Raw genomic sequence first — 12766 nt, forward strand, 5'->3', positions numbered from 1 at the left:
TCACTTACAATTACCTTCCTTAATGTCGCATACTCACTTTACATTAGTCAGTGGTTTCCCACAACTTGATTATTATGTGCTGAAATTGACTTTTCTGGGTTTTTTTTGTTCTAATTGTGTTCTTCCTTGTTAAAAAAAAAATTGTGTATAACTTATGTTTAAATTGTATACAACTGTACAATTGGGCAGTGTAGCAGTTAGTGCGACGCTATTACAGCTCGGAGTTCAGAGGTCAATCCTGATGTCCGGTGTAAGGCATTTGTACAATCTCTCTGTGGAATGCGTGAGTTTCCTCTGGGTGTTCCAGTTTCCTCCACAGCCCAAAGGCGTACCGGTTAGTAGGTTAATCGGTCGTTGTAAACTGACCTGTGATGAGGCTAGGGTTAAATTGGGATCATTTTGGTAGCAGTATACATTCCACCTCAGACCAACGTCAATCAGGCTTTAGATGATCTGAGCAAGGGGATCAACATGCATGAAACAGCACAACCTAACACCTTCACCATCATTTTGGGGGATTTTAACCAGGCTAATCTGAAAAAAATCATGAAGCCATTACCATCAACAGATCACTTGCAATACCAGAGGAAACAACACACCGGACCATTGTTACACCACCATCAAGAATGCCTACCGTGCTATTCCACGCCCTCACTTCGGGAAGTCTGATCACCTGGCTGTACTTCTACTCCCTGAGTATAGGCAGAGACTGAAGACTGCAGCACCAGCAGTGAGGCCCAAGAAGGTTTGGACAAGGGAAGCACAGGAGTGCCAACAGGACTACTTTGAATCAGTGGACTAGACTGTATTCAGGGATTCATCATCGAACCTGGATGAGTATGCTGCAGTTGTTACCGACTTCATTAAAACCTGTGTGGATGAGTGTGTGCCTACAAGGACTTACTGTACATTCCCAAACCGAAAGCCGTGGATGAACCAGGAGGTACGTCGTCTGCTAAAGGCTAGATCTGTGGCATTCAAGTCTGACAACCCAGGTCCGTACCAGAAAATCAGGTATGATTTGCGGAGGGCTATTTCAAGGGCGAAGAGACAATTTCGAACAAGATTGGAGGCGACATCAGATGCACGGCAACTCTGGCAGGGCTTGCAAAACATTACTGCCTACAAAGCGAAACCCAATAGCATGAATGGTAGCGATGCTTCACTACCAGAAGAACTCAACACCTTCTATGCCTGCTTTGAAAAGGAGACTATAACTACAGCTGTGAAGATCCCTGCTGCACCTGATGACCCTGTGATCTCTGTCTCAGAGGCTGATGTTAGACTGTCTTTAAAGAGAGTGAACCCTCGCAAGGCGGAAGGTCCCGATGGAGTACCTGGTAGGGCTCTGTAAACCTGTGCCAACCAGCTGGTGGGAGTATTCAAGGACATTTTCAACCTCTCACTGCTACAGGCGGAAGTTCCCACTTGCTTCAAAAAGTCAACAATTATACCAGTGCCTAAGAAGAATAATGTGAGCTGCCTTTCTGACTATCGCCCGGTAGCACTCACATCAACAGTGATGAAATGCTTTGAGAGGTTGGTCATGACTAGACTGAACTCCTGCCTCAGCAAGGACCTGGACCCATTGCAATTTGCCTATCGCCACAATAGGTCAATGGCAGACGCAATCTCAATGGCTCTTCACATGGCCTTAAATCACCTGGACAACACAAACACCTATCAGGATGCTGTTCATTGACTATAGCTCAGCATTTAATACTATCATTCCCACAATCCTGATTGAAAAGTTACAAAATCCAGGACTCTGTACCTCCCTCTGCAATTGCATCCTCAACTTCCTAACCAGAAGACCACAATCTGTGCGGGTTGGTGATAACATCTCCTCCTCGCTGACAATCAACACTGGTGCACCTCAGGGGTGTGTGCTTAGCCCACTGCTCTACTCTCTACATACACATGACTGTGTGGCTAGGCATAGCTCAAATACCATCTATAAATTTGCTGATGATACAACCATTGTTGGTAGAACTGCAGATGGTGACGAGAGGGCGTACAGGAGTGAGATATGCCAACTAGTGGAGTGGTGTCGCAGCAACAACCTGGCACTCAATGTCAATAAGACAAAAGAGCTGATTGTGGACTTCAGGAAGGGTAAGACGAAGGAACACATACCAATCCTCATAGAGGGATCAGAAAGGAAGAGAGTGAGCAGTTTCAAGTTCCTGAGTGTCAAGATATCTGAGGACCTAACCTGGTCCCAACATATCGATGCAGTTATAAATAAGGCAAGAAGTGCCTGTACTTCATTAGGAGTTTGAAGATATTTAGTATGTCAACAAATACACTTAAAAACTTCTACAGATGTGCTATGGAGACCATTCTGACAGGCTGCAGCACTGTCTGGTATGGGTGGGGGCTACTGCACAGGACCAAAAGAAGCTACAGAGGGTTGTAAATCTAGTCGGCTCCATCTTGGACACTAGCCTACAAAGTACCCAGGACTTCTTCAAGGAGCGGTGTCTGAGGAAGGCAGCGTTCATTACTAAGGACCTCCAGAACCCAGGGCGTGCCCTTTTCTCCCTGTTACCATCAGGTAGGAGGTACAGAAGCCTGAAAGCACACACTCAGCAATTCAGGAACAGCTTCTTCCCCTCTGCCATCCAATTCCTAAATGGACATTGAACCCTTGAACACTACCTCACTTTTTAAATATATATTGTTTCTGTTTTTTGCATGATTTTTAATCTATTCAATATACATAAACTGTAATCGACTTATTTATTTATTTATTTTTTCTTCTATATTATGTAACGGGGAAGACATAAGACAAGTACAGAACTTTTGCTGATGGCAGGTGCGACATGGACATTAAGAGAAGAATAGGGATGGCAAAAGACACCTTTACGAGAATGAAGAGTATACTGACCAATACTAAACTAGGCATGACAACCCGCCTCAGGGTACTGAAATGTTACATTTATCCAGTTATGTTATATGGCTCAGAATGTTGGACAATATCTAGTAACATGAGGTAACGAATTGAAGCAGCAGAGATGTGGTTTTTGAGGAGGATGCAAAGAATATCATGGACAAAATGACTATCTAATGAGGATGTCATGAACAGAGCAAACACAAAAAGAGAAATAATGTATGAGATCAAGAAAAGGGAACGTAACTTCATTGGACATGTGATTAGGAAAGAGGAGTTAGAATGCACGGTAATTATGGGAAAGATTGAAGGGAAGAAAGCAAGAGGAAGACAAAGGCAAATGATGATGGAGACAGCGGCCAGAGAATTGGAAACGAATACCAATGAATTGATCCACCTGACCCGAAACAGGAGTGTGTGGGCCATGGCAGTCAAAGCTCAAACTGGGCACGACACCTGATGATGATGATGATGATATTATTATATTGCATTGAACTGCTGCTGCTAAGTTAACAAATTTCACGACACATGCCAGTGATAATAAACCTGATTCTGATCTGCTAGCAGCGTGGATCGAAGTTTATAAACAGCATTCTGTCTATAATATAGAAAAAGCATTCGGAATGCTGTTTTATATATATGTATCAATCACATGGCTACGATGTTGCCCTACGTAGGCCAACACATTGATGCAATCACTGAGAACACACACCAGCAGCTCTATTTCATATTAAGCTTGAGGAAATTTGGTACATCACCAAAGACTTTTTCCGATTTCTGTAAGACCTTAAGACTCAGGAGGAGAATTAGGCCATATGACCCATCAGGTCTACTCGGCCATTCCATCATGACCATAAAATATAGGAGCAGAGTTAGACCATTTGGCCCATCTAGTCTCCTGCCTTCTCCCCATATCCTTTCATGCCCTGACCAATCAAGAATCTATCAACCGCTGCCTTAAATATACATTAAAGATGTCCTCCACAGCTGCCTGTGGCAAAGAATTCCACCCTCTGGCTAAAGAAATTCCTTCTCATCTCCATTCTAAAAGGATGCCCCTCTGTTCTGAGGCTGTATCCTCTGGTCTTACACTCTCCCATCATAGGAAACATCCTCTCCACATCCATTGTATCAAGGCCTTTCAACATTTGATAGGTTTCAATGAGGTCAGTCCTCATTCTTCCGATTCTGGTGAACACAGGCCCAGAGCCATCAAATGCTCTTCAATGACAAGCCATTCAATTCTGGAATCACTTTCGTGAATCCGCTTAGAACCCTCTCCAGTTTCAGCACATCCTTTCTAAGGTAAGTGGCCCAAACCTGCTCACAATACTCCAAGTGAGGCCTAATCAGTGCTTTATAAAATCTCAACGCTACATCTTTGCTTTTATATTCTAGTCCTGTTGAAATGAATGCTAATATTCACATTTGCCTTCCTCACCACAGATTCAACCTGTAAATTAACCTTCTAGGAATTCTGCACAAGGACTCCCAATTTCCTTTGTACCTCAGATTCTTTTGTAATTTCTCTCCATTTAGAAAAGTCAACCCTTCCATTTCTTCTAGTGAAGTGCATGACCATACATTTCTCAACATTGCATTCCATCTGCCACTTCTTTGCCCATTCTCCTAACCCATCTAAGTCCATCTGTAGCTTCTTTACTTCCTCAAAACTACCTGCCCTTCCTCCTATCTTCGTATCCTCTGCAAACTTTGCAACAAAGCCATTAATTCCTTCGTCTAAATCATTGACATATAAGGTAAAAAGAATTGCTACCTTACCAGCATCATTTACCAGTTGTCCGATATCCACTCTCCCCTCTCTTTTACACTTTATGTATCTGAAGAAACTTTTGGTATTGTCCTTAATATTACTCTCTAACTTACTTTAGTATTCCATCTTTACCTTCTTAATGACTTTGGTTTTCTGTTGGTTTTTAGAAGCTTCCCAATCCTCTAATTTCCCACTAATTTTTGCTCTATTATCTGCCCTCTCTTTGGCTTTTATGTTGGTTTTGACTTCTCTTGTCAGCCACGGTTGTGTCATCTTCCCTCTAGAATACTTCCTCTTTGGGATGTAGATATCCTGTGCCTTCCAAATTGCTTCCAGAGATTCCAGCCATTACTGCTCTACCGTCATCCCCATTAGTGTTCTTTTCCAATTAATTCTGGCCAACTTGTCTCTCATGCCTCCCGTGTCGTATGTCAGTGATAATAAATTTGATTTCAATTCTGACTTTTTGACATGTCTCACCAGGATCGAAGCCGAACCGGCCGGCGCTCGTTCGGGTCTTTCCGTCAGTTGGGTCACGTGGTCTCCACCGGGGATTCGGGGCTTTCCGCCCCACTTGATCACGTGTCACGGGAGCGTGTGCTGTGATTGGCTGCTTGGGGCCACGGACGTGTCTCGGCGCTGACGTGTCGTTCAGACCCCGTAAGGCGACTTTCTTCCTGAGCGGAGCGGCCGGCGGCGGAGCTCCGGACCGAGACTGAGATCTTGCTTCTCTCCCTTTCCCCCCTCTCCAGCAGCACGGTTCGCCACGTGAACTCCGGCCGGCAACGACAACTGAGCAACCATGGGCAGTAAGTATCCCCGGAAGGGAAGAATCCATTCCGCTCCGGCCAAGCCTCGGCCTCGCGTGATTAGCGGCCCGGGTCTCCTTTCATTTCCTCCCGGTGCTCTTTCCGGGTCGGGCTTGAGCTAAAAGGCCCAATTCTGTGCCCTAACAGGCACTTGGTGATGCGGAGCTCATCCCGGACTCGAAATGGGGGGAAGATGGTGGGGTGCCAAGTATTTCCAGTCCCATGAATCCGGATTCAGTTGTTGGAGCCGCGCCCTAGATGTCGGAGAATGTCATCCTTCCCAGCCTGTCCTTGCTTGTCGGGTCCGCCGAGTGGTAAACGTTGAGGGGTGAAGGGGAGGTGTGGGGTTTAAACGCCACGTAGGCCAGTTCTTTTAGTGCTGACGGGTCCTTAAGGAGCAGCAAAAGATGTCTGGACCCATCCCCTGAATTCCCACATTTCTCCCGGGCTGGCTCTTCGAATCCTTTTACTCTGGGATTCCGCTGGACATCTCACTGGAAGATGTCACCGTGGAGTCTATGGTTTTGATTTGCTGGAGAAACTCAGCCATCAGGCAGCATCTATGGAGGGACCTGGGCAAATTGCATTTGTATGTGACCTGAAAACACAATCTTAAAATTCAAATAATTATTGCTTGTGATATCTAAAACTACTTTTCCACATTTTGTATTTAATCGCGTAATTTAAGTTGGATAACGATACCCGATCGATTACAAATTCCAGATGAGGTGTTTAGTTGCGATGAGACCTGATAGGTCTTGTTTATATAACATCTTTGTTTAATTATGGTGCAGCTCATGCCTGGTGGTTTTAACTGCATTAAAAAGTAAAGATAGCATTTTTTATAATGTACTTTGTTGCTTCAGGATATTGAAACAAATAACTGGCAGTGAACCTTTTAGCTACAGTCATTGGAAACTGCATCAATAAATTTCCCTTGAATACTGAAATAGTGCCCAAATTGTTATGGATAAATTTTGGCCAGAGTACGAATAAAAAATTCTGCTTTTTAAAAATTATACCATAAGATTGGGGCTTTTTTTTTGTGGTTTCTCATAAGGAGACAAATCTCAAGGTTGTGTCTAACATCTGGGATTGAAAGTCTTGTCATATGGAGCTCTTGTTTGATAGCTCTGGGCCTGTACCGACTGGGATTCAGAAAAATGAGGGGTGACCCCATTGAAACTTATCAAATGTTGAAAGGCCTCAATAGAGTGGATGTGGGGAGGATGATTCCTATGGTGGGGGAGTCTTAAGACCAGAGGACACAGCCTCAGAATAGAGGAGCGTCCTTTTAGAAAGGAGATGATGAATTTCTTTAGCCAGAAAGAGTGGAGAATCTGTGGAATTCATTGCCACTGTTGGCTGTGTAGGCCCAAGTCATTGGGTATATTTAAGGCAGAGTTTGATAGATTCTTGATTAGTCAGGGTATGAAGAGATGTGGGGAAAAGGCAGGAGATTGGGCCTGAGAGAGAAATGGATCAGCCATGATGAAATGGCAGAGCAGATTTGATGGGCTAAATGGCCCAATTCTGTTTCTTATGATCTTATTCTGTCTTATGGTCTTAGGCACATACTTCGATAAATGTACTTTGACTTTCGCATGGAGTTTGTGCATGGGAGTTGTCTCACAAGCTTGATGAGTTTTTTGATGATAGGATCAAGAAAGTTGATGATAGCAGGGCGGTGGATGTGGTTTATATGGATTTCAGTCCAACCATTGATGAGGTTCCACGTGGTAGTCTTCCTTGGAGGGTTAGACAACTGGTCAGGGTGCATGGGTTGTAAAGTTTTAGATTGACTATGGGCCAAACAACTACCAAATGGGATGAGCTTTGTAGCATTCTGGTCAGCCTGGACCAGATGGGCCAAAGTGCTTATTTCTGAGCTGTATGACTGACTGTAAGATACAGTACTTAATCCTGAGAGCTATACAGTACATCCCATTCAAACATCTGCACCACTGAAAGTGTTACATTAAATTGTAGGCTGAACTGGATCATATAATTTTTAAACTGTCAACCTTTTTGGGACGGCACAGTAGCGTAGTGGTTAGTACTAGTGATCTGGGTTCAATTCTTACTTCTGCCTGTAAGGAGTTTTTACGTACTCCCGGTGACCACATGGGTTTCCTCCGACGGTCCGAAGACGTACTGTAGGTTAATTGATCGTTGCAAATTGACCGGTGATGAGGCTAGGATTAAATCGGATTGCTGAGTGGCATGGCTTGAAGGGCCAGAAGAGCCTAATCCACACTCTCTCAATAAACAAATAAAATGATTGACGTTGACCAGAGGTAGTTCTAATACTTCAAATATGTTTAATAATTTATGATATGTATGAATGTTGAGTTTCAGTACAGAGGCATGAGCCATTACATGAGAAAGAGGGAATAATTGCTTCAATTACATGGTGAGAGCTAAATGAGTAATTAAAACAAAGTGCACATCAATTAGCATGTGTAGACAGGGAAAGTGAGCAGACCAGCTGAGCTAATGGAACTGCTGGTGCTTCTAAATTTGAAGAGAAGTGCCATTTTTCCCTTTGCAATGTTTTTAAATCAGATGTCTGGTATCTAGCAACTGGGATACCTTGCAGACACAAATTCAGAAGGAGAACATTTCATCCAAGTTCAATGTTTTTATTTAGAGAAGTTGTCATTGAAAGCCTGTACCTTATGTAACCATACATGATTTTTTGGGGGGAGTGTAACATCAAGGGTAATTTATAAATACCAAATAAATTCAATGACTTTCCTTGGGTGTTTGCACTTCACAGAAATCTTCCTTCCTGCAGAGAAATGCTAAAACGTTGGCAGCAGCTGAGATTTGTGTTAAACTGCACGTGTGAAAATTCTAAAGTAGTTACATTTTCAATGTAATGATGAAGGCAGCCATTTCAACTGTAAAATCAACCTGCTTTTGTTCTCTGCATACCTGTAGTAGTGTATTAGATAAACATTTGTACATCTGAAGCACAATGATGTTCGCCAGGCAAGTTTAAATAATTTGGATTATTAATTTTTAAAAAAGATTGGTTGCAACCATGACGCATTGGTAGTCTAGATTCCAACTGTACTGGTGTGCACACGGTCACGTTTTTGTGCCCTTGGTAACAATATCTGTATTTATGGTTCCTGTGTTTAAAAACGTGGGTTATGACCTTTAATTTTACCAAAGGAAAATGACTGGAGTTGCTTAGCACTTTATTACAAGATTATTTATTAGGTGCATCAAAATCAAACATACATCTACTGATACCTCTGGACACATCTTCAGTGATGTTCCTGGAATCACCGTATGTTTCGGGTCTTTCAACACTATACACCCTCCTCCAGGTGACAAAAACTAGTGAAACTAGGGGGGAAATTGCCAATATTTCAAAAAGATGTCTACAAGAAAACACAATTATAGCTCTTGTCTAGTGTGATCTCCTGGCAGCCCTTATCTCTTTCCCATGCAGAGAGCGATGAGCTTTTATATGCACTAAGACATACAATCTTTAATTACCAACAAAGTTAACTTCAAAATCAGGTTTATTATTACTGGCATGTGTTGTGAAATTTGTTAACTTAGCAACAGCAATGCAATGCATAATATAGAAGACACAGAATAAAAATAAATCCTCTTCATGTGCCTTGCGCGTTACATGCTTGGGCGATCGTGGCTTTCCACATCGAACGATCCCACACAGTGTCAATGATATCTCGCACACTTAGATCTGTTAGTTCTTTGTGTCCATATAATTTCTTCTTCTTTGCCTTCCTCTCAACACATGAAATTAGAACATGATGCACCCCACAATATAATTATTATCATATGCAACTGTTTTATGACATGCATTGCCATTTAATGTCCCTGTTCTATTCCTGAATCTAACCTGTGACATGAAGTCCTGAGGCATACGTAGCTGAACACTATTAAAGGTTGTATCAACAAGATTTAATGCACATCTCCTGCCATGTAAAACTGCAAACACAAAAGGTTCTGTAGACGCAGGAGCGTAAAAATCCAAATGTCTTGGTACAGCAGCAATTTTGAAAGGATTTGCTACTGGACACAAAGTAATGATTGATACCTCACGTTTTACCTGCATGCTTTAATCCAAACTTCAGTGGCGTACTTGCCCCAACCTGAAGAGGAGGTTTTTTGATTTCTTGTTCTGTTATCTAGATTCTTATGAGGACAGCTTGAGTGTTGCCAGATTTCCCATTGAATCTATCTGAATTCAAACTCACCTGCAAAGCCAAGAGGCAGTCTTTGATGCCTTGTGCAGCACTGCTTTTCGTGCTACAAACAAATCCTTTCCAAAATCCTTGGGCCTTTGGTGTCTGGAAAATCACAGTGGCACTGATTTCCATAATGGGCACCTCTCTTAGGATGTAGGCTTCATTTGCTCACTTTTTATTACACAGCAAATTTGGTTTTAAAGAATCAATGTCCTATAGTTCTCTATTAAAATGGTATAAGCATGGCTTCATACAGTCTGCAAGGCATTTAATTGAATTAATTGGTCTACTGAAATACAAACTTTAATCCTAAAAATTAAATTGTACCCAAGTCTCTGCTTTTCTGAAGTGCACAAGCTTGTTTACTAATACTAGTTGGGTGACTCATTTGATACTTCTTTTACACCAGCAAATGGTTGATTTCTGTGCTGTAAATACTTTAACAGTTTTGAGGCTCCTGGATTTTGCTAAACTTTAAATATTAATCACTACATGGAAAAGTAAAAATAACTCAGACTCAGTAAAAAAAACTGAAGTTTCTTCCTTCCATGTTAATAAAGCAATTGTTTTATGACATGGATGCAGGACTGAAAACTTTTAGTATCAGAATCAGGTTTCATATCACTGGCAAATGTGAAATTTGTTGTTACGCAGTAGCAGTACATGCATAATAAAAACGAAATTACAGTAAGTATATATTTTGTTTAACTTTTTAAATATAACAGAAAGAAAAATAAGCTCAATGTCCATTTAGAAATCTGATGTTGGAGGGGAAGAAGCTGTTCCTGAATGGCCAAGTGTGTGCCTTTAGGCTCCTGTACCTCCCTGATGGTAGCAATGAGAAGAGGGCATGTCCTGGGTGATGGGGGTCCTCAATAATGGATGCTGCCTTTTTGAGGCTTCTCTCCTTGAAGTTGTCCTGAATGCTGGGGAGTCTAGAGTCCATGATGGAACTGGCTGAGTTCACAGCTTTCTGCAGCTTATCTTGATCTTGTGCAGTGGCCCCTCCATACCAGATGTTGATCTATACGAGTGTGTTATAAGGGGCAGAGAAGGGTCCAGTGTAAATGTATAGCATTGAACCAGGAACAGTTATTACCCTACAAACATCAGACTCCTGGACCGATATGGATATCTTCATTCAGTGTTACTCTAACCTGATCTATGATCTACAGACTCACTTTCAAGGACTCTTTGTGACCTCTGTTCTCAGTATTTTTATCTTCAGTTTGTTATAACTAAGTTAACAAATTTCAGATCACATGCCGGTGATAATAAACCTGATTCTGATTCTGGTCTTTTCCATATATACGTGTTTGCCAGTCTTCATCTGTTTATTACAAATTTAGTTCTGGGCTATTTATGTTGGATCTCCTGAGTGGATAAAGTCATTTGAGCCCTCAAGTTACTCATTGTTCTGTTCTCTCTCTTTGCTGCTGGCTGTGTTTAGCTTCAGCTTTGGCCGTTAGAGTAGCCAGATCAGGCCAGGGTTCCGAGCCTTTTCTTACAGCTGAATAATATTACCAAAACGTCTTACTTGGCTTAAGATACACTCAAATATCAGGAATTTCTAGGAAATGAATATTTGTGTACTCAATTTGAATAAGAATCAATTTTGTTATCACTGACAGTTGTTGTGAAATTTGTTATTTTGTGGCAGCTGTACAGTGGAAAACATGAATATTGTAAATTATAAAAAGGCATCCGTTAGTCTTGCGAGACCATGGATCTGCACCTGGAAAGTCTTCACTCTCCAGGGCGCAGGCCTGGTCAAGGTTGTATGGAAGACCGGCAGTTGCCCATGCTGCAAGTCTCCCCTCTCCACGCCACCGATGTTGTCCAAGGGAAGGGCATTAGGAATCATACAGCTTGGCACCAGTGTCATCGCAGAGCAATGTGTGGTTAAGTTCCTTGCTCAAGGACACAGCACGTTCCCCCGGCTGGGGCTCGAACTCACGACCTTCAGGTCGCTAGTCCAATGCCTTGGCCACGTGCCCACTAAATTATAAAGATTATATATTAAAGATTAACATTTAGTGAGTACGTTGAGTGTCTCTCTTCAGGCTTCTGTATCTCCTCACTGTTAGTAATGAGAAGAGCGCGTGTCCTGTTTGGTGGCGTCCTTAAAGACAGATGCTGCCTTTTTGAGGTATCACCTTTTGAAGATGTCCTCAATGGTGGAGAGGCTATTGCCCATGGTGGAGCTGGCTGGGGTTATATGAATGTTCTGTGTGCTTTATCTGGCTTTTTACTTGAGGTCAAGTAATAGTATAAAACTGCAACGGATGTCCTTTTCCATGCTATATTGGAATGGGCAGTTTTACTGGTATGAAGTCAAAGTCTGTAAATAGAACATGAATATTGTATGGTGTGAATATGCTTTTGATTTGTAGAATGGTCTTTAATGCTGTGGGGGGGGGACTTGCTGGAACAATTCAGCAAGTCAAGCACCATAGGAAGAAAAAACAAGTTAACATTTTGAGTCAAAGGCCCTTCAGGATGGTGCACTTGCTGATTTAGATATCCTGTATCTGTCTTTTGATTTTTTTTTATGGCTTTGTTGTCTCCAGCTCCATAGGCAATCAATAGCATTTCTAAAAGTGGATATATTAATGAGTCCCCATGAAGATCTGATCCTCGTTCCAGTTGACCTTTGCAAGATCAGCACTCAGGTTTCATTTTGGAAGCATTAACCATTAAACATAGATGAAGCATAGTTTTTGTGAAATGAAATGGGGTTACCTGTTGATCACCAGTAAGGTTCTCTATCCAGCCCAGCCATTTGGGGCAGGGGTGGGGGTATTGAGTCCTGTTTCTGTTTTTCCACATTTGAGATGCTAATGTTGCTGCCTTTTCCCCCCAGTAAAATTCCTTGAAGTTATCAAGCCGTTCTGTGCTGTGTTACCGGAAATCCAGAAACCAGAAAGAAAGGTAAATTCATCAACCATTCCTTCCATCTGCTGATTTTTTTCATATACTGTATAGTGGTAACACTGTGTATTTGTATACTGCCTTGAGATCCCAAATTCATAATCCAGTGAAATGCCACCATAAATCTAGC

At 42.1% G+C, this 12766-nt stretch overlaps 1 protein-coding gene and 1 long non-coding RNA gene across 2 annotated transcripts in view; one reads left to right on the top strand and one right to left on the bottom strand.

Annotated features, from left to right (window-relative positions):
- LOC134356960 (uncharacterized) overlaps nt 1-5183 on the bottom strand; it is a 38113-nt gene extending 32930 nt beyond the window's left edge. Inside the window, exon 1 of the long non-coding RNA XR_010020475.1 lies at nt 5148-5183. This is a non-coding gene — a long non-coding RNA (uncharacterized LOC134356960). The remainder of the gene's footprint in view (nt 1-5147) is intronic.
- Nucleotides 5184-5302: 119 nt separating this feature from the next.
- The window catches only part of LOC134356961 (protein transport protein Sec61 subunit alpha-like 1), a 36466-nt gene continuing 29002 nt past the window's right edge, over nt 5303-12766 (top strand). Inside the window, exons 1-2 of the mRNA XM_063068242.1 lie at nt 5303-5476; nt 12569-12636. Coding sequence (XP_062924312.1) covers nt 5470-5476; nt 12569-12636 — 75 coding nt within the window. The 5' untranslated portion in view covers nt 5303-5469. The remainder of the gene's footprint in view (nt 5477-12568; nt 12637-12766) is intronic.

The sequence above is a fragment of the Mobula hypostoma genome, chromosome 15 (genome assembly GCF_963921235.1).
Source record: "Mobula hypostoma chromosome 15, sMobHyp1.1, whole genome shotgun sequence".
Taxonomy (NCBI): domain Eukaryota; kingdom Metazoa; phylum Chordata; class Chondrichthyes; order Myliobatiformes; family Myliobatidae; genus Mobula; species Mobula hypostoma.